This window comes from Capra hircus, chromosome 18, assembly GCF_001704415.2.
Source record: "Capra hircus breed San Clemente chromosome 18, ASM170441v1, whole genome shotgun sequence".
In the NCBI taxonomy this organism is placed as follows: Eukaryota; Metazoa; Chordata; class Mammalia; order Artiodactyla; family Bovidae; genus Capra; species Capra hircus.
In genome coordinates, this window is record NC_030825.1 from 56,151,686 (window position 1) to 56,171,029 (window position 19,344).

At 53.9% G+C, this 19,344-nt stretch overlaps 2 protein-coding genes across 2 annotated transcripts; both read left to right on the top strand.

Moving 5' to 3' along the window:
* GRWD1 (glutamate rich WD repeat containing 1) lies at positions 793-10,339 on the top strand. The gene is made up of 7 exons (XM_018062705.1): positions 793-1,311; positions 1,513-1,630; positions 1,781-1,943; positions 4,051-4,264; positions 4,352-4,494; positions 4,676-4,873; positions 6,191-10,339. The coding sequence occupies exons 1-7, from the start codon at positions 1,125-1,127 to the stop codon at positions 6,506-6,508; spliced, it is 1,341 nt and encodes a 446-aa protein (XP_017918194.1). The 5' UTR covers positions 793-1,124; the 3' UTR covers positions 6,509-10,339.
* KCNJ14 (potassium voltage-gated channel subfamily J member 14) lies at positions 12,040-17,054 on the top strand. The gene is made up of 2 exons (XM_018062706.1): positions 12,040-13,376; positions 15,170-17,054. Exons 1-2 carry the CDS (start codon positions 12,669-12,671, stop codon positions 15,764-15,766), a joined length of 1,305 nt encoding a protein of 434 aa, XP_017918195.1. The 5' UTR covers positions 12,040-12,668; the 3' UTR covers positions 15,767-17,054.

Genomic DNA, 19,344 nt, shown 5'->3' on the forward strand with positions numbered 1-19,344 from the left:
AGAGATCCTGGAGGGAGGTGGCTAATAAAGACCCAGAAAGAAGTGGTGAGAAAAGACCCTAAAAAGAGAAGGGCAGAGAGAATTCCCTGACGGTCAGTGGTTAGGACTTTGCTTTTCCACTGCAAGGGTTTGAACCCTGGTTGGGGAACTAAGATCCCACAAACTACCCAGCTAGGCCAAAACAGCTGGGGTGGGCTGAGAAAGGGTGGGGGCAGAAGGAGAAGAGGGGTCAGAGAACTCACTAAAGATCTGGGATCATAACATTTTAGGATCAGTCTAGGGTACCATTCCTATGGCAACAAGCAATGAGGCTTGCTAGGTTCTTAATATCCTGTTCATGCAAGGGAGGTGAGTGTCTATTATATCTTAGGCAATTCACATACCTTGAATTCTGTTAATCTCACCAATGAGAATCTATTTCTAACATTTCATTATGCCAATTAGCCAAATCTCTGGTGTTGATGGGCAATAAAAAGAGCGGAAGCACTTGTAGTAGCTGCCTCTAGAGGGTAGACTTTCTGATTAAGTGCTTGCTGACCAGGGCTTCACCGTGAACGCCTGGTTAGGCAACTGACTACCCCTGGAGGGTAGATCCAACGAACTAATTTATACATATCATCCTGCCTACACTTAAGCATTTTGAAGTAAATTAAAGCCTTCATAACAAGGAGGGGAAAAGAAATCGGCTTTATGGATCCTCAGGGAGCAGAAACCTAGTCTCCTTGCCAGTAAAAGCTCTCATTTGCATCCACGAATAATTAATTAAGAAAGCATTGGGAGTCAAAGGTGGAATGATGGAATCCCGGTCTGGAGTGCCTGTATAGTTGATGGGGCAAACAGGCCTCCTGCAGAACTACAACTCCCAGGAGGCCTTGCCGCCGCTCTGCGGAAGAGCGCCCCAAAGTCACGGGAAGGGTATAGTTGCTTCGGATCCGCAGGCCTCGGTAGCCAAGCCAGGATGCTGTTTTCTTAGTTCTTCTTCGCCCTCTCCCCATCGCGCTCTCTAATTGGTGAACCAGGAGGTTTCCAAGGTAACCGGGCAGTAGGGCGGATCCTCCTAAGAAAGGAAAACGCAACCCAGAAGTGACGTTATTACCTCGCGCCAGCGGCGAGAGGCTCCGAAGATGGCGGCGCGCAAGGGTCGGCGGCGCACGTGTGAACCTGGGGAGTCTATGGAGACCGAATCCCAAGAAACAGGGTCTAAGGGTCAGGCTCAGGTCTACCTACCGGGCCGGGGACCGCCGCTGCGCGAAGGAGAGGAGCTGGTCATGGACGAGGAGGCCTACGTGCTGTACCATCGAGCACAGACTGGTAGGGCTGGGCACCCGGCATCCTGGGTCCTCACGAATGAGGAGACTGGAATCTTGGGTCCTGAGGGGAGCTGATCCTGAATCTTTAACTTGAGAGGCTGTTTGAAAGAGAAATTAGACTTAAGAGGATTGACATCACACTTAAGAGGGCCGAGAACCCTCTGTCCAATCCTAATTTTCCCATCCCTCCTTCCATTCCCAGGCGCCCCCTGTCTCAGCTTCGACATAGTCCGGGATCACCTGGGAGACAACCGGACTGAGCTTCCTCTTACTCTTTATCTGTGTGCTGGGACGCAGGCCGAGAGCGCCCAAAGCAACAGGTAAGAACTGAGGCTTTACAGGGCTAGGGCCGTCTGAGCCTCCAGCTTCCTCTTTCTCAGGACCTGGAAGTCGGGGTTTCCAGGCTCCTCCCTCCCTCCTTCCTAAGGATCCCGCCATCCGGTGCCTCATTCCTCCCACACCTCCCTCAGATTGATGATGCTTCGGATGCACAATCTGCATGGGACAAAGCCCCCACCACCCGAGGGCAGCGACGAAGAGGAGGAGGAGGACGACGAAGAGGATGAAGAAGAGCGGAAGCCTCAGCTGGAGCTGGCTATGGTGCCCCACTATGGAGGCATCAACAGAGTTCGGGTAAATGCAGCCCCAGGAGCCTGCCCTGTGTACTCTGGAGCTCACCACCCCCCATGTCCATGCCCTTCAGCTTTAAGAAGAGCTCTTGGCACATAGTTTTTGAAATTAGTTATGTGTTAATTGTGATCGTTGTCACTATGTCCTAGATGCCATGGAGATGTTTTTCTTAAAATGTTCTTTTCTTTTCTGTAGAATGGTGAGAGTTACCAAACTTACTTGGTGGGGCTGATGTGAAGATAAAATGGAATAGCCAGTACCCTTATTTCAATAACTGAAATACGGTGATTTCCGGGGTCTAGGAACAGCACTTGGCAGTAACATGAGATCTATGTGTTTTCTGTTATTGCCCAGGGAGTGTCCTGGGCTGTGAGGTCACTTTCGCGATTCAGAGTTCTAGCTCCTTCTAATCAGGTCGATGTGAGAATTGAACTAGATGCTCTATGCAATAGTGCTTGGAGCAGTGCTTAGCCCATAGTTTTTGAGAAGTGTTTCCGTTGAGGTATTACTATGTTTCAGATACTGTTTTAGACCTGGGGAGTTAACAGGGAACAAAGGGTCTCTGGCTCCGTGAAACTTACATGCCAGTGGGACAAGGGACAGGAAACTAAGCATATGTGTAATGTCCAAAGGTTCTAAGAGTTGCAGAGAAAAATAAAGCAAGGTAAGGGAGTTAGGGTCTTCTGGAATGGACTTGCTATTTTCTTTATTTAGTTAGTTTTTTAGCTGTAATGAGTCTTTGTTGCTGCCCTCTGGCTTTCTCTAGTTGCAACAAGCAGAGACTGCTCTTACTTTCAATGCTCGGGCTTCTCATTGGCACTGGTGTCTCCTGTTGCGGAGCACAGGCTCTATGGTGCAAGGGCTTCGCAGTTACATCGAGTGGACTCAGTTGACGCTGTCAGGCTCTACAGCACTGGCTTAGTAGCTATGGATCATGGGTTTAGTTGCCCTGAGGCATGTGGGATCTTTCCAGACCAGGGATCAGAACAGTGTCCCTTGCACTGCAAAGCCAGATTCCAGACCACCAGGGAAAGCCCCTGGGGTTGCTAGTTTAAACAGTGTGGTCAAGGAAGCATTCACTGATAAAGTGCCCTTTGAACAGAGACCCACAGGAAGTGAGGGAGTGAAGCAAGGCTGTCTGTGAGAAGAGGTTTCCCAGCAAGGGACTAACAAGTGCAAAGGTCCTGGGGCAAACTGATTGAGGAGTTTTCGGGGAAGTTGGGGAGAACACTGCTGAATGGATGAGGGGGAGAGTGACGGGGTTTGGCGGGTGGGCACGGAGGAGACAGATTGTTTAGGGCTTTGTGGGCCATTGTAAGGACTTGGCTTTTATGTGGGGAGAAACTGGGAGTCACTGGAGGGTTTAGAGCGAAGGGTGGATGAGATCTGACTTGTGTCTTAAAGGGATCCCTCTGTGTGCTGTATTGAGAATAGACTGCAGGGAGGACAGGGAAGGAGGGGGCCAGGACAGGAATGCAGGGAAGGGTGACTTCAGCGGTAGCCTGAGTGATGACAGCAGAGCTACCGAGAGAGGGTTGGAAGTGGTGGCATTTTGGGTGGAGCAGGCGTAGTGTGAGGAAGGAGAGGCAAGTAGGCAGTGAGCCCAAGGTGGGGACCCCCCAGGGAGGGGTAGGTGGCAGTGGGCAATTGGGAACTTGGCTTTGGCCTTGGGCGTCTATAAACAGTCAGTTTGATGTGAGCCTGGAGTTGAGAGAGGTCAGGGCTAGGGGCTACTGGAAACCTTGAGGCTGAACAGGATCTCCTAGTGAGCAAAGGTATACAGGCAGAGAGATCTGGAGACTGGGGCCTGGGACCTGCCTAGACTTAAACAGTTCCAGAGATCAGGAGTCTGAACAGATTTCTGGGGGCTCAAGTCTTGGGAGTTCAGGAGCTCTGTCATCCCTCAGCCATCATCTGTACCACAGTGGGGGGAGTTGTCCTGGAGCCCAAGCTGGTCTTCAAGTTGTGAGCCCATTCTCGCAAAGGTTTCTGGGAGCTGTAGTCCCTGGCTTGGGTGGGAGGCAGCTCTGGTTCTCAGGGAGGAAAGGGCTGTCGTCATGCTGTGCTTCCTGTCCTGCTCACCTCCCCTCCCCTCCTCCCTACCCTGCAGGTGTCGTGGCTGGGTGAGGAGCCGGTGGCTGGGGTGTGGTCAGAGAAGGGCCAGGTGGAAGTGTTTGCGCTGCGGCGACTCCTGCAAGTGGTGGATGACCCCCAAGCCCTGGCCACCTTCCTCCGAGATGAGCAGGCCCGCGTGAAGCCCATCTTCGCCTTCTCTGGCCACATGGGCGAGGGCTTTGCCCTTGACTGGTCCCCTCGTGTGCCTGGTGAGTCCCGCGAGTGGGTGAGAACGGGGTCTGGTGAGCCACAGCCGGCTGAGTGTGACAAGGTCGAGTCCCGACTGCTTTTTCCAGGGCGCCTGCTGACCGGTGACTGTCAGAAGAACATCCACCTCTGGACGCCAACGGATGGGGGCTCCTGGCATGTGGACCAGCGGCCATTCGTGGGCCACACACGCTCCGTGGAGGACCTGCAGTGGTCCCCGACCGAGGACACAGTAAGGAAGGGCTAGGGGTCTGGACTCCAGGGTCTTGGGGGGAAGGAGGGGGCCGGGGGCAGGTCTAAGTGACGGTGCAGGGCGGGAGGGTCACTGAAAGAAAGGCTGGCCCACCACTGGTCCCCGGTCTCCAGGGTGGAGCGGGGGTCCACCGGGTTCCCTCCAACTCTGCCCCATCCAGGTGTTTGCCTCCTGCTCAGCTGATGCCTCCATCCGCATCTGGGACATCCGGGCAGCCCCCAGCAAGGCCTGCATGCTCACCACCGCCACCGCCCATGACGGGGACGTCAACGTCATCAACTGGAGCCACCGGGAGCCCTTCCTGCTCAGCGGCGGGGATGACGGAGCCCTCAAGGTCTGGGACCTGCGGCAGTTCAAGGTACCATCCCAGCCAACCCCTGGGGCGGGAAGAGCTCCCAGAGGCCACTAGGATTTGTGGGTTTTCCCTTCTGAGATGGCTTATACGCCAGAGCTGGCAAGGCCCTGCCATCAGAACTGGGATCCCATCAGAACTGGGATACTGATGAGGAAACAGAGTCAGGAAGGCTTGGGGCTACTGTGGGGTCTCTCCCTCTACCATCTGGAGAGTTGACTGGAGGAACGGGGCTGGGCCGAGCAGAGCCTACAACTCCCATCTGCCTGAGGGGAGCCGTGCACCGGCCGTGCTGCCCAGGGGCTCAAGGGCTCAGTGACTGTACGTGGATTTTATAGGGTCAGCTGAGAACAGACCTCAGCTCAGTCATGCTGGGAGCAGGCATGGAGGCCCAGAGGGACGGGAAGAGATAGGATGTGATCACCCAGCTTTGTGGTGACTCGGCAGAGCTGAGAGGAGCTCCAGGCCTCCCCCGGACAAAGCCATGACTCCATACACTTCTGGGCCTTCCCGGGATCGTCTTTTTACTCCCCCTCCAGTGTAATGAGCTCTACAGAATCAGCCCTGGGGAAGCTTCTTGACGTGGGTTCCAGCCCCCTTTCCCCTCCCGGGCAGGTGCATGGCCAGGTGGATCACAGGCCCAGGCTGAAACTTTGGAACCACCCCTCCAAGTTAGAGACATGCTGATCCCGCCCCCAGCAGCTGTGCTTTTAGTAAAAGGGCTTTTCTTTGCATCTGCTCTCTCTCGAGCTTGGGAGTCGTGCCTGTGCCCCCGTTAATGATTTAGAATCACTGGGGAGAGCACTTAGAAAACCCAGCCTTCTGGGTGGGGGAAGTGGGGGGACGTTTTAATTTTTTTTAATTTACTTTGAAAAATTTGTTTTGAAGACCCAATTTTATTTATTTCTTTTGGCTGCATGTCATGTGGGATCTTAGTTCCCAGCCAATCAGGGTTTGAACTGGCTCCCCCTGTATTGGAAGGGCAGGGTCTTAACCAGCAGGGAGTCCCCCACACCTTCCTTTTACAGGGAAGGAGGCGGAGGCAGGCCCAGCGAGGAGCAAGGATTGGGGAGCTGTGACCTGGAGCTGGGTGGGGCTTCTTTGCAGGTGAAGCCACAACTCCCAGCAGGCCCTGGGGCACTACCCCTTTTTTACCAGCTGTACTCTGCCCTCCATCCCTTTCAGAGACCCTGGGTCTTTGGGGGCTGGAGGGGTGAAGGTCTAGCTGAACCCTAAGGCTGGAGAGGGGTGGGGGGCTCTGCCTGGGTCACCCTTGGAGTCCGGCTGAGGGACTCAGACGCCCTGACTCCCATCTTCCCGTAGTCTGGCTCCCCAGTGGCCACCTTCAAGCAGCACGTGGCCCCCGTGACCTCCGTCGAGTGGCACCCCCAGGACAGTGGGGTCTTTGCAGCCTCGGGTGCGGACAACCAGATTACACAGTGGGACCTGGCCGTGGAGCGGGACCCTGAGGCCGGTGACGTGGAGACGGACCCGGCGCTGGCGGGCCTCCCCCAGCAGCTGCTCTTCGTGCACCAGGGCGAGACGGACCTGAAGGAGCTGCACTGGCACCCACAGTGCCCCGGGGTGCTGGTGAGCACCGCCCTGTCGGGCTTCACTGTCTTCCGCACCATCAGCGTCTGAGCTCGGCCTGTCTGTTCCTCCACTTACTTGGAACTGAAGTTGAAGTTCATCATTTCCCTGGAAGGGACTCGTTCAGATCTGCTGGCCAGTGCCTCGCTGAAAGGACTTGGTTTGGCCCTTTGGCCACCATGATGGATTCTGTCTGACTTACTGCTCTTTGCAAGGACTTGGTTTGGTCCAGTGCCCCTCTTGCTAAGAGAGATGGTTTGACTTGTGGCTCTAAAAGTAAGACTCGGTTTGCTCCCCTTGATTCCTCCACTGAAGCACTTGGGTTGACCCCTGTAAAACCACTGCCATTGCCTCCAGTGAACCCTCTGACCCAAAGACTTGGGTCAACCCAGTGAGCCCCACCTGTCAGAAGAGTCCATTAGCCCATTTCCCAAATGGGCCTGGGGTGGCCTGTGTTGCTGCGGGTATTTTGTCAGCTGCAGGCCCTGGGCTTGACTCTCTGATCTCTCTGCTGCTGGTCTCCCCCAGGGAACTCAAGCGCCTTAGAGTGGCTGGACCAAATTCGAGCTGTGGGTCCCTCCAGCAGAATTTGGTGTGGCCCTTGTCTTCCTGCCAGCTGGGCTGGACTGGGCGGAGCTTTCTCCCCTCCTCCCAGAGACAGGCACTGTGCAGGGGGCAAGTCAGGGGCTCTCGAGGGGCAATAAAGGGCCAGAATGGAGCCCGAACTGTGGGGGCTGGTCCTTCTGGCCGCAGTCTCATGAGGAAACAGGGAGGGTTTGGCACCTGGCTGTCCCTGGACCGCTGGGTCCAGCCCTCAGCCCATTGGCACTCTCTGGGTCTGCCTCTCCTAAATTTTATTCCATCTGGAACTCACCCCAGGTCTCGGTGGGGAAGAGTTATCTCATGTGTGTCCCTGTGTGCTGAGGCTTCACCTCGGGGGAACCAGGGAGCCCCCGTCTCTCTCATCCTTCGCCCCTGCCCTCGTCATCACTTTCTCCCCATTTCTTTGTTCCTTCGACTGTTTCCCCATCTTTCCACATCTCCTGGCCCCCAGCCTCTGTCTCTGTGCCCCCTCCCCCCTGTGTCTCTCCTCTGCCACCGCTGTCTCCTCTCCAGCCTGCTTGGGCCGCAGCCCAGCCGTCCTGCCTGGCCATCCTCCCTGGCTCCCCCTCTGCGGCTCTGAGCTGGCCCCACCCCCTGCCCCCCCTCGGGCTAGGACTCCTCTGATCCGCCCGTGAGCACAGAGGTCGGGGGCCCGAGACGGGCCGCAGCACCGCAGCACCCACAGAGGCCTTTCCTTGGCCCAAGCAGAGGATCCCCCGGCAGAGGGCATGGGGGTGGGCTGCCCCACCAGGTACGTGCCTCCACGCAGACACCCTGGGCAGGGGTCCTGACTTTGAGAGCTGTCCCCCGCCTCCCCCCACCATCTTCCTCGCTCGGGTGTCTACCCCAGTGCTCCCACCCTATCCTCCCGGTTCCTCATCCCCCAGATCTGGGGCCCCCAGCCCAGCCCATCTCCCATCTCCATTTTCGGCCTTATTTTCACTGCCTCCGCGGACCACCCCCCCCCCCCAGCCCCGGCATCCTGCATCTCTTCTCATCCCATCTTCGTCTCTGATCTGGTCTGTCTCTCCATTTCCTAAGATGGGATCTCTGCTTGCCTTTGCCCGGTTGCTCCTCCTTCCGCCTGCCTCTTTTCTGTCTCCCACTCTGTCCTCTCTGGGTGCCTGTGGCCGTGGGGAGGTCCTCTGTCCTTTCCTCTTCGGGACAGCCTCTCCCTGCCCATCTCTTACCCTCTGTACCCTGGTCTGTCTGCAGTCTCCACGCTACACCCCCTCCTGGCAGTTTCTGCCCTCCAACCTGCTGTTGCTCAGGCCCCACTGGGGAGTCGGGGGAGGGTCGTGGGGGGACAGCCAGGGTCTCAGGGAGCATGTGAAAATGCTTCCATTGGGGGAGGCGGGGGGGGGCAGCACTTGGGCGGGGCTTCTCGGCCCCAGATTAGACAGTGACTTTGAAACGAAGTTGACGCACCTTAAGCCCCATGTCGCCTTTATATGGAAACATTAAGCTGCTCTCCCAGGTCAGAGGGAGGCGGTGAGGGGGTGGGGAGGGCTTGAGGCTCTGGATCCGCTTCCCTCGGATCCTGCTGTCGGTGATGGGAGGTGCATGGGCCCCAAGGCAGAGCCCCATCCCAGCTCTCAGGGCCATGCTGGACTCTTGACGGGACCCCCCCCAGAGGTGAAAGGCATCCCCACCCCCACCCCCAGCCTGCCTCGTGAAATGGACAAGATCACGTCTGTCTCTTGGGGCTGAGGGTGACAACGGGAGGATTTAGGGAAACGAGATCCTGGGTTGCAGAGGCTCAGGACTCAAACCGGCAGCCCACCCCCGGCACTTCATGGCTCTGGCCGGATCTCTGAGTCCGCTCCCCAACCTGTGAAGCAGGGTGATGATCTTGACTTCCCAGCGTCCTGAGCGGCCAAGGTGAGCCCAGCGGGTGGGCTGCAGACTTCTGGGAGCTTGGCAAGGCTGGGGACCGAGGTGCTCAGGAAACAAGGGCGAGTGATGAGGTGGTCTGTGGTCCCGTCTGGTGCTCAGGCTTGGGCACCAGGAAGGCTGGATTGGAGTCCAGGGTCTGCTGTTTCCTTGACTGAGACACCTGGGACAAGGGATGAACCTCAGTGCCTCTGTTTGCTTTCCCGTCAAGCAGAGTCCCCACACCCATTGGTGTGGGTGTGAGGAGGCCCCCACCCATCACCCACCTCCTGCATCATGTCATCGGGTAGTGGGGACTCTGAGCAAGAGAGGGCTGCAAATGGCAACATTTGCCTGTATTCTAACCTCAGACCTGCCCCCTTCAACAGCTTCAGTTGCCGCTGCTTGAAAGAACAGTCTCTAATGCCCAGAAAGTTGAGGGTATAAAAAATGTTGGGGCACGTCATGGGCTGTGCACACAACCAGGTCCGCTGACTGGAGCCTCAGCTTTGCCTGTGTAGAGTGGGCCTAAGAAATGCCCATATTGGGGGTGGAGACTGGGTGGTCACAGACAGCAGGTCCAGAGCAGCGGGGCAGGGGAGTGGGGGGTACATGCAAGTGTTGAACTTGACAGCAACTAACAACTCGTTCCTCATAGAGAAAGTGCCCCCAGCAACCGGGCAAAGACAAGCAGACTTCCTTGTCGATAGGCTCGTAGCACCCTAGAACCCGGCACAGGGAGTTCATTGTACCCAGGTGCTTGGTAGGTGTTGATGGAACTGAGATGCAAAACGTTTAACCCCTAGCCCAGACAGGTCCCTGAAGTCCCAACACCACAGTGCCAAATGTTAACGGCGCAGCTGCTGGAGGGCAATGCGGTCTGCAGGTCCAGGCGGGCCCCTTTCTTCTTCTGCGTCCCCCTGGTTTAGCTAAGATTCCCTCCATTTCTCAGATAAGGGAACTGAAGCTCAGGAAGAAATGTGACTTGCCACCATTCATATAGCTTTTAAGTGCCTGAGCTGGGATTCAGCCTAGAACTGCCTGATTCAAAAGCCTAAGTTCTTTCTTCTGGATTCCTTTTTAAAGTTTTTTTTTTTTTTTTTTAATCCCCATTCCACAGATGAGCAACCTCAGGCTCCAAAAATTGAAGCAGGTGGTCCCAGAGCATATACTGGGTCAGCAACTGAGCCAGGATGGGACCCTGGGTCTATACAACTTGATCCTGACCTTGATAAAATCCAACATCCCCATTTTACTGCTGAGAAAACAGGTTTAGAAAGGTTTCCCCATGATCTGAGAGTCAGGGCTGAGCCTAGGTTTTATTGTGCTTGTTTTTCATAACAGTTTCATTGAAGTGTAATCCACATACCCTACAATTCACACATTAAAGTGTACAATTTGGTGGTATTCAGAGTTGTGCGACCATGTTGTTATTCAGTCACCAAGTTGTGTCCAACTCTTTGAGACCCCATGGACTGCAGCGTGCCTCATGGTGTGTACCCGTCATCACTATCCATTTTAGAACATTGTCATCACTCTAATAAGAAACCCCATTCCTCTGGCTACTGCTTCCCGATCACCCCATCTCTCCAGTCCCATCCACCACTAGTCTAATTTCTCAGCTTAACAGATTTGCCCATGCTGGATATTTCATTTAAATAGAAGTATACAATATATGCTCTTTAGTGATTGGCTTTCAATTCACATGGTGTTTTCAAGGTTCATCCACATTGTAACATCTATCACTTTTTATTCTTTTAGTTACTGGGTAGTAGTCAATTGTGTGGACAGACCACGTTTTATTTATTCACTCATCAGTTGATGGGTATTTGGGCTGTTTCCGTCTTTCGGCTGTTGTGAATAATGCGGCTGTGAATATCCGTGTACGGTGTGTGGACGCTTGTTTTTAATGCCCTTGGGTAGATACTTGGGTGTGGAATTGGCAACTCTACGTTTCACCATTTAAGGAACTACCAGACCATTTTCCACACCAGCTGTGCAATTTTACATTCCACCAGTAACAACAGGAAGGTGCCAGTTTCTCCACATTCGTGTTAACACTTTTCTATTTTGTTTTTTCTTGCTTTTATAGCCATCCTAAGTGAGTATGAAGTGGTAACTCATTTTGGTTTTGATTTGCATTTCCCTGATGGCATAATGATGTCAATTATCTTTTCCTATGTTTATTGACTATTTGTACAGTTGACCCTTGAACAACATGGGGGTTGGAGGTGCCAACTCTCTCCACAGTCAAAATTCCAAGTATAACATTATTATTTATTTCTTTTATTTGCTGCCTCGGGTCTCAGCTGTGTCATCCAAGATCTTTCCTCGTGGTGCAAGGCCTCTCTAGTTGTGGTGCTTGTGCTTAGTTGCTCTGCATCATGGGAGATCTTAGTTCCCTGACCAGGGATGGAACTGGGTCACCTGCACTGCAATGAAGATTTTCAACCACTGGACCACCAGGAAAATCCCTGAGTTGATCCTCTGCATCCATGGTTCTGAATCCAAGGATTCAACCTACCACGGAACATGTAGTACTACTCTAGGATTTATTTTGAAAAATCTGCGTATAACTGGAACCATGCAGTTCAAACCCATATTGTTCAAGGGTCAACTATATCTTTTAGAGAAAGGTCTGCTCAGATCCTTTGCCCATTTTAAAATTGGGTTGTCTTTTTCTTATTCAGCTATAAGGCCTCTTTATATGTTGTGGATACAAACTTTTTAGATATGATTTGCAAATTTTTTTTTTTCCCCCATTAGCAGATGGTCTTTTCACTTTCATCTTAGGGTCCTTGGACGCACAAGAGTTGTTAATTCTGATGAAGCTCAAGTTGTCTGTTGTCTTTTTTCCTTTTGTCCTTTTTTTTCCTTTTGTCGTTTGTGCCTCCTGACCCATAGGTGACCTTAGAGCCCTGGATCATCTCTCCAAGCTGACTCCATACAGATCAGCAGTTACCATTCAGTCTTTTTTTAATTTAAATTTTTATTGCATTATAGTTGACTCACAATATTGTGTTAGTTTCAGGTATACAGCAAAGTGGTTCAGTTATATATGTATACTTTTTCTGGTTCTTTTCCATTGTAGGTTATTACAAGAGATTGAATATAGTTCCCTGTGCTATACAGTAGGTCCTTGTTGTTTATCTCTTTTATATATAGTAGTATGTATCTGTTAATCCCAAACTCCAATTTTATCCACTCCCCAACCCTCACCCCATCTCCGCTCCTTTCCCTTTTGGTAACCATAAGTTTGTTTTCTTTGTGACTGCTTAGTCTTTTATGAGTCTGGACTCTGGATCTGGACTGCTAGCACTCAAACCCCAGCTTATTCAGCCATGACCTTGGGCAAGTTAAATGTTCTGTACCTGTTTCCTCATCTGTAAAACGGCGATGATGTTTATGCTGCTGAGGTTCAAATATCTAAATTCATGTGACGTGCTCACAACACTGGCTCTAATAACTGTAGTGCTTGTAACACAGTACTGCTGCTACCACTATAGTTGTGTTGTTGTTGATACACAAATATCTCCGTATTACCATCAGTGTTGTCGATTATGATTTTCCACCCATTTGCCAGATGAGGCCACTAAGGCCCAGTAAGTATCCCTGGCCAGTGAGCCCCGCCCCGCCCCCATTCCTGGCACTCTTGACGTGGCTGCCCGTTTCTTGTCCCCGCAGGTTCGGGGCGCCCGCCCCCTGCTAGGCCAAGTGGAGGGGGTGTCCCCGCCCAATGGGCCTGGCCAGGGCCCTGCGCCGCCTCAGCGGCGCCCTGGAGTCTGGAGACGACAGGGCGGGCGATGAGGAGGAAGCCGGGCCGGGGCTGTGCCACAACGGGTGGGCGCCAGCGCAGTCGCCCGTGGGGCGGCGCCGCGGGCGCTTCGTCAAGAAGGACGGGCACTGCAACGTGCGCTTCGTGAACCTGGGCGGCCAGGGCGCGCGCTACCTGAGCGACCTCTTCACCACGTGCGTGGACGTGCGCTGGCGCTGGATGTGCCTGCTCTTCTCCTGCTCCTTCCTCGCCTCCTGGCTGCTCTTTGGCCTGGCCTTCTGGCTCATCGCCTCCCTGCACGGCGACCTGACTGCCCCGCCGCCGCCCGCACCCTGCTTCTCGCAGGTGGCCAGCTTCCTGGCCGCCTTCCTCTTCGCGCTGGAGACGCAGACGTCCATCGGCTACGGCGTGCGCAGCGTCACCGAGGAGTGCCCGGCCGCCGTGGCCGCCGTGGTGCTCCAGTGCATCGCCGGCTGCGTGCTGGACGCCTTCGTCGTGGGCGCCGTCATGGCCAAGATGGCCAAGCCCAAGAAGCGCAACGAGACGCTGGTCTTCAGCGAGAACGCCGTCGTGGCGCTGCGCGACCGCCGCCTCTGCCTCATGTGGCGCGTCGGCAACCTGCGCCGCAGTCATCTCGTCGAGGCCCACGTGCGGGCCCAGCTGCTGCAGGTGCGAGTCGGCCCCGTGGCAGACCACGCCCCCTGGTGGGCGGGCCCCTCCGCGAGGTCTGGGCGTGGGAGCCGCAGGGGGTGGTGGGAGTTGTAGGTCTACCGAGCAAGTGTGCGTGGAGCCTGGAAGGGGCTTGGACTACAATTCCCAGCAGTCTCTCGGGCAGGACACTTGCCAGGGCTGAGGATGGTTCCCAAAGCTCTGTGGGAAATGTAAACCCAAGAGAAAGGTCTCTGATCATTTCTTCCTGGAAGCCTAGACTTGAGACAGATTTTGAGACTTAGAGTCCCCTGGGACTTGCTTCCCCCGTGGAGTTGTGGGAAATGCAGGCCTGCGAGGTCCACTTCTGATCGTTCACTTCTTGAACGACAATTCCCAGAAGGCTCTGGGGGCAGGGAAGGCGCCCACCCAGGTTGGTCTGAAGAGGCTTTGTAATTTTGCTGGTGGTGTAAACCACGGCTTAGGTTTACGGTCCCCAGCCAGTGTTGTGGTACAGAGAGGCCTGTGACGGAGGTCAGGCTCCTACGGGCTTGTGGGAGATGCGGGCCTGAGGATGGGGTGCTACTCACACCTGCAGAGCCAGGGAAGACAATTCTCCGTGGCCTCTGGGTGTGTGGTCCTGCAGCATTTGTGGGAGCCTTCATTTTCCACCTCTGGGGCCCAGACTTACCCACCAGCCTCCTGCTCAGAGAAGTACAGGGCAGGGGGTTGGGAAACTCTAATGTTAGCCTCTCAGCAAAAAATAAAAACAAAACTACAATTCCCATTGGCCCCTGGGGCAATGGCTCCCTCTGGCACCCTGATGAAAGAACCTTAGTGTTTCTAGAATTGTGGTCAAACTGCCCAAACAAATTCTGGGGCAGTAGCAGCTCCTGCCCCAGTAAAGACCCTTAAGTTGAATGCAGGGTTGGGGCTGGACTTAGATGAGAAGAGGACAGGGTTGTGGTGGGAACTACAACTCCCAGCAGCCTCTAGGGATTCATGTAGACATTGGCAAGAGAGTGGAGCCCCATTCTCCACTTCTCTCTCCTGCTTGACTGAAATCCAGAGATTCATGACCAGGAGGGACACTGTCTCTCTCAGAAGTCTGTAGGGCATTGACAGGACTTGATAGGTGGGTATGGAACCAATGGGTAGGTGCGGTGAAACTGCTGATACCTGGCTTGGGGTTAGGCTTCCACCCCACAGAAATATACAGGCACACAAGGGGATGGAGGTAGTTGGGTTGAGGGGTGGGCAAGAGAATATCCCAGGGACTAGACTGAGGCAATGGTGAAACAGGCAGAACATAAGCATAGCTTCTGTTGGACTTAGATTGTCATCCTGGTTTATCTTTCTCTGGCCATATAATGAAAGCCATTTTTCTATCCCTCTCCTCCTTCTCCAATTGCTTTCGGATGTGATTCTTATCGTCTGTTGTCCCTTTAACTGTTTCTGTCTTGCTGATTTCTGTGGCTCTGTGCCAATGTCACTCTGTCACTATCTTTTTCTCTCCCTTGTCTTTCTCGAATTTCCTTCCCCAAACCCTCTCTGAGTCTCTGTCTACCCTCCCCCCTTCCTCTGGGTTTCCGTCCTCACCTTCCTGGACCCCCATCTTCCTCTCTCTGGGTCTGTGTCCTCCTTTTTCTGCATCACCATCCCTCTCTCTCTGGGTCCATGTTCTCTCTGCACCCCTACCCCTACTGGTCTCTGCCCTCCTCTTCTTCTGCACTTCTATCCCCTCATCTTGCTATCTCTGTCTCCATTCATCTCTCTGCTTCCCGCTGTCTTTGGCCACCTGCCTTTTGCTGCAGCCTCGAGTGACCCCGGAGGGTGAGTACATACCTCTGGACCACCAGGATGTGGACGTGGGCTTTGATGGTGGCACTGATCGCATCTTCCTTGTGTCTCCCATCACCATCGTGCATGAGATTGACTCCGCCAGTCCTCTGTACGAACTAGGACGGGCTGAGCTGGCCCGGGCTGACTTTGAGCTGGTGGTCATTCTCGAGGGCATGGTCGAGGCCACAGCTATGACCACACAGTGTCGCTCTTCCTACCTCCCTGGTGAGCTGCTCTGGGGCCATCGTTTCGAGCCGGTCCTCTTCCAGCGTGGCTCCCAGTACGAGGTCGACTATCGCCACTTCCATCGCACTTATGAGGTCCCAGGGACGCCTGTCTGTAGCGCCAAGGAGCTGGATGAACGGGCAGAGCGTGCCTCCCAGAGCCCCAAGTCTGGCTTCCCTAGCTCTCTGGCAGCATTCTGCTATGAGAATGAACTTGCTCTGAGCTGCTGCCAGGAAGAAGATGAGGAAGAGGAGGCCACAGAGGTGGATGTGGCAGAGGCAGAGGACAAGGCTGCCAGCCCCCAAGTTCTCACACCAACCCTGGCGCTGACTTTGCCCCCGTGACACAAGCTGGCATCCCGTTATTTGCACCCCTTTCCCAGAGGTAGCAAGATGGAGAGTTTGGGCCCTCTCCTAGGGTGGAGGCAGGTGTTTCCTAAGACCAACAAGCCTGCTGAGTAAATTATTAGCTGGTGATGTTCTGCCATGCCTAGTGGACCCACCATGAACATACTGGAGGGACCTTAATTCCTCTGAATTCTGTGCTCCCTCCTGAGACCCACTTGTCATTCCAATTCCTGAGACTCGCTAGAGATAAGGGACCCAGAATTCTGGACCCCTCAAGAGGCGAGGACTGGTGATTCTAGATTCCTCTAGATGGCTGGTTTGGTTTGTTAAGCAGGATCATGAAATGAAGTATAGACTGCCTCCAGGGGAAGAAGTCGGCTGTTCTCAAGTAGCAACAGAGATCCAGAATTCATTGGCCTGAACTGACTTTAGATTCAAGGGACTGTTGCTTCTCGACTCAGTTGACTCCATAGCAAATCACTTTTTCTAGATGACCTAAGGAGGGGAAGTTATGGGATGCTCCCAAGAGTTTAAGACTATACTGATTGATCAATGACAAAGACTGTTGATTTTAAGTCAAGGAAAGACTTTGTGGCTCCAGAAAACCCCAGAGTTGAGATTCTGTGAATCCAGATTGGCCACAGAGGCCAGCACTGGGGGTTCTAGAGCAGCTTTGACCTGAGAGTTGGACTATTCCAGAAACTAACGAGTTATGTCTCTAGAATGCACCAAACAGTGGAGAGTCTGTGGGTCTACAAGGACTAAAGTGACAGACTGGGAGTTCTTGATAGGCGACAACTCCAAACCCACTGGGGGTAGAACATCGAACCAGAGAGAGATGCAAGGCTTCTCCGTGATCCACAAGCTCTGTGTCTTTTTTCAAGTGCCATTCTAGAATATCCAAAGGAATCAAGATTCTGTGACTCTAGACTGATCACAGTTGGGGAAGGATTGGCAGTGATGACGTCAGATTTGCTGGTTCCAGCTTTCCCAATGGAGTGGAAAGTATTGATGAGGATAGATGACTTCTTTGTGGTTCTGTGATGCCAAAAGGAGTCAAGGCTCCAGGGACCCAGAGTTGTCTGTTGTCAGTCTGGAAGTTCTAATCAGCTCCTGGATCATGGCTGTTCGAGGAGGTGGACTTGGGACTTGACCAGCAGCATTGCTGGGCTGACCTAGAAGGTGAGGGCCCGGATGAGATCCTGTGGGTAACAGGACTGGTTATTGGGCAAGAGAAGGGAGAGGCCCAAGGCTGGTGAGTCTACAGTGCTCTGGAATCTTCCATCTAGTGATGTGTCTCTATTTCTTAAAGATATTATACATATATGTATTATATATATATAATATGAATAAAGATCTCTATCTATTTTTTTTCCTGTGGTTCCTACAGTAGGGTTAGAAACTGAGCTTGAGGAAGTGGCATGGAGTCCTTCGTAAGGATCCAGGAAGTTCTGCTCTGAATCCCAACTCTGCCTCAGCTGAGTGTGTGTGTGGCTTTGAGCAAATCACCCCCTCTCTCCTCACCTCAGTTTGTGCTGTGCTGTGCAAGTCACTTCAGTCTGCAAGGACTGACTCTTTGCGACCCTCTGGACTGTAGCCCTCCACGCTCCTCTGTCCATGGGATTCTCTAGCCAAGAATACTGGAGTAGGTTGCCTGCCCTCCCCCAGGGGATCTTCCTGACCCAGGGATTGAACCCCCATCTCTCACATCTCCTGCATTGGCAGGCGGGTTCTTTACCACTAGCGCCACAGGGAAGCCCTCACCTCAGTTTTCCCATCCATAAAAAACAGGGCATTGGAACTTGAAGTTGTCCAAGGGCCTTTCCACTAGCATTATTCTTCACTGAGGGTACAATGGGGGTCTCGGAGATACCCCAGTCAACCACCCCCACCAGGTGCTGGAATGCTTGGCCTTCTGGGGGCAACAGGGATGGGAGATGCTCTCAGAAGCTAGGTCTGAACTTGGATGCCTGCATGACAGGGAAGGCAAGGGAGAATATGGGTTGTGGCTAAGGGCCAGAATCACCTCCTTTCTGGCCCAGCTTGGAGGGGCAGGGGAAGGAGGAGTTACCTCTGAGTGTCAGGGGAATGTATGTGTTTAGGGAGGCTTGTCCCCCAGGTCAAATTATTGGGAACCCCAGTGGTGTGTCTGGGAGTGTGCTTCTGGGGTACATATGGGTCCTTGAATCTGGCCTCTGCCCATGCTGCTATCTACCTAAGTGCCTAGCAGGTGGAAGCCAGTCGAAGAAGGAGTCAGTGCCAAGGAGGACATGTTCCCACCCCTGTGTGCCAGGGTTGAGGGCAGGCACTGTCATTGCCCATCAGCCTGTCCCAGTGCTGCGTCAACGCACTTCCCCCCTTCCTGTTTCCCCACCTCCCTTTATCCTGCAGAATCTCCAGATAATAACCGGATGGGATTAATTAGCTGGTTGCTCCCCCACCTCTGGGTGGCTGGAGTAGGCAGCAGGACAATGGAAACCTAAGCATGAAGAAGGGTGTTAAATTGGAGGTGAAGGGACAGGAAAAGGGTTCTGTTTGGAAGGGGAGCGAGTGGGGTCAGGACTGGCACAACGTGAGTTTCTGGTAGGGAGGGCAGAGCCTGAGCCACTCATAAAGGTCATTGAGGGGATTACGAGGCTCCGTGTCTAATCTGTCAGCTTAACCAGGTCCTGGCCTGGAATCTGTCCCTGCCTGCCGAACTCTGGGACGATGAGTGAGGCCCAGGCCCAGACACGACCCTCAGACCCAATTTGGGACCTGTCCGTGATGGGGGTGCCCAGTTTCTCCCTCCGAACCAGGCCCCTGCACCTGTTTTGCCTTCAAGGAATGGAAATAAGAGGCGGGGGAGGGGAAATGGCCTCAGATGCCAGAGGAGTCGGAGAAGAGGGAGGAGTTTAAGAAGAGCAAGAGTATGAGAGGAGGGGGACGCGAAATGAGGCAGAGAGGAGGGAAAGGGCTCGGAGAAGGGAGAAGGGATCAGAGGTGGAAGGATGCTGAGGAAAGGGGAACTGTCCTGGGCAGGGAAAGGATGCTAACATAAAGGGAGGAGTTGGGGGGAGAGAGGGAGGAAACTGAGAGGCTTCAAGAGGCAGGAAGGCAGAGCCTGTCCTTTCACTGGATTTGGCCTTCCTCTATAGTCCCATTCTCCTCTACAGAGAGCAAAAGCGCAGCATTTGGAAGAAAGAGAAAGTCTTTTTTTTCACCACTCCTTGACTCTGAAGAGGCTGAGGTGGATGGGGGAGGTCAAAGGAGGAGGGTAAGGAAAGGGTCTGCAGATCGGAGAGGCCAGTACATTTGAGAAAGGGGGCCAAAAGGAAAGCGAGCCAAAGCGGCTCCCGGTTGCTTGGCAACCACTGCGGTCAAAAGCCAGGCGGGCCAGCTAGGAGGTGTGGCTCACGGAAACAACAGGGAGCTGTGGCCCCGCCCCCTAGCAACAAGTCTAACAAAGTACCGCCCCCTAGCGACGTATTGCTATAGGCCCGGCTCGATTGACCTGGTATCCTATTGCGCAGAGCCCTTGCGCAGGCGTAGTCCTCCCTCTGCGTCTGCTTAGTCCCGCCTCCATGCAACTCCTT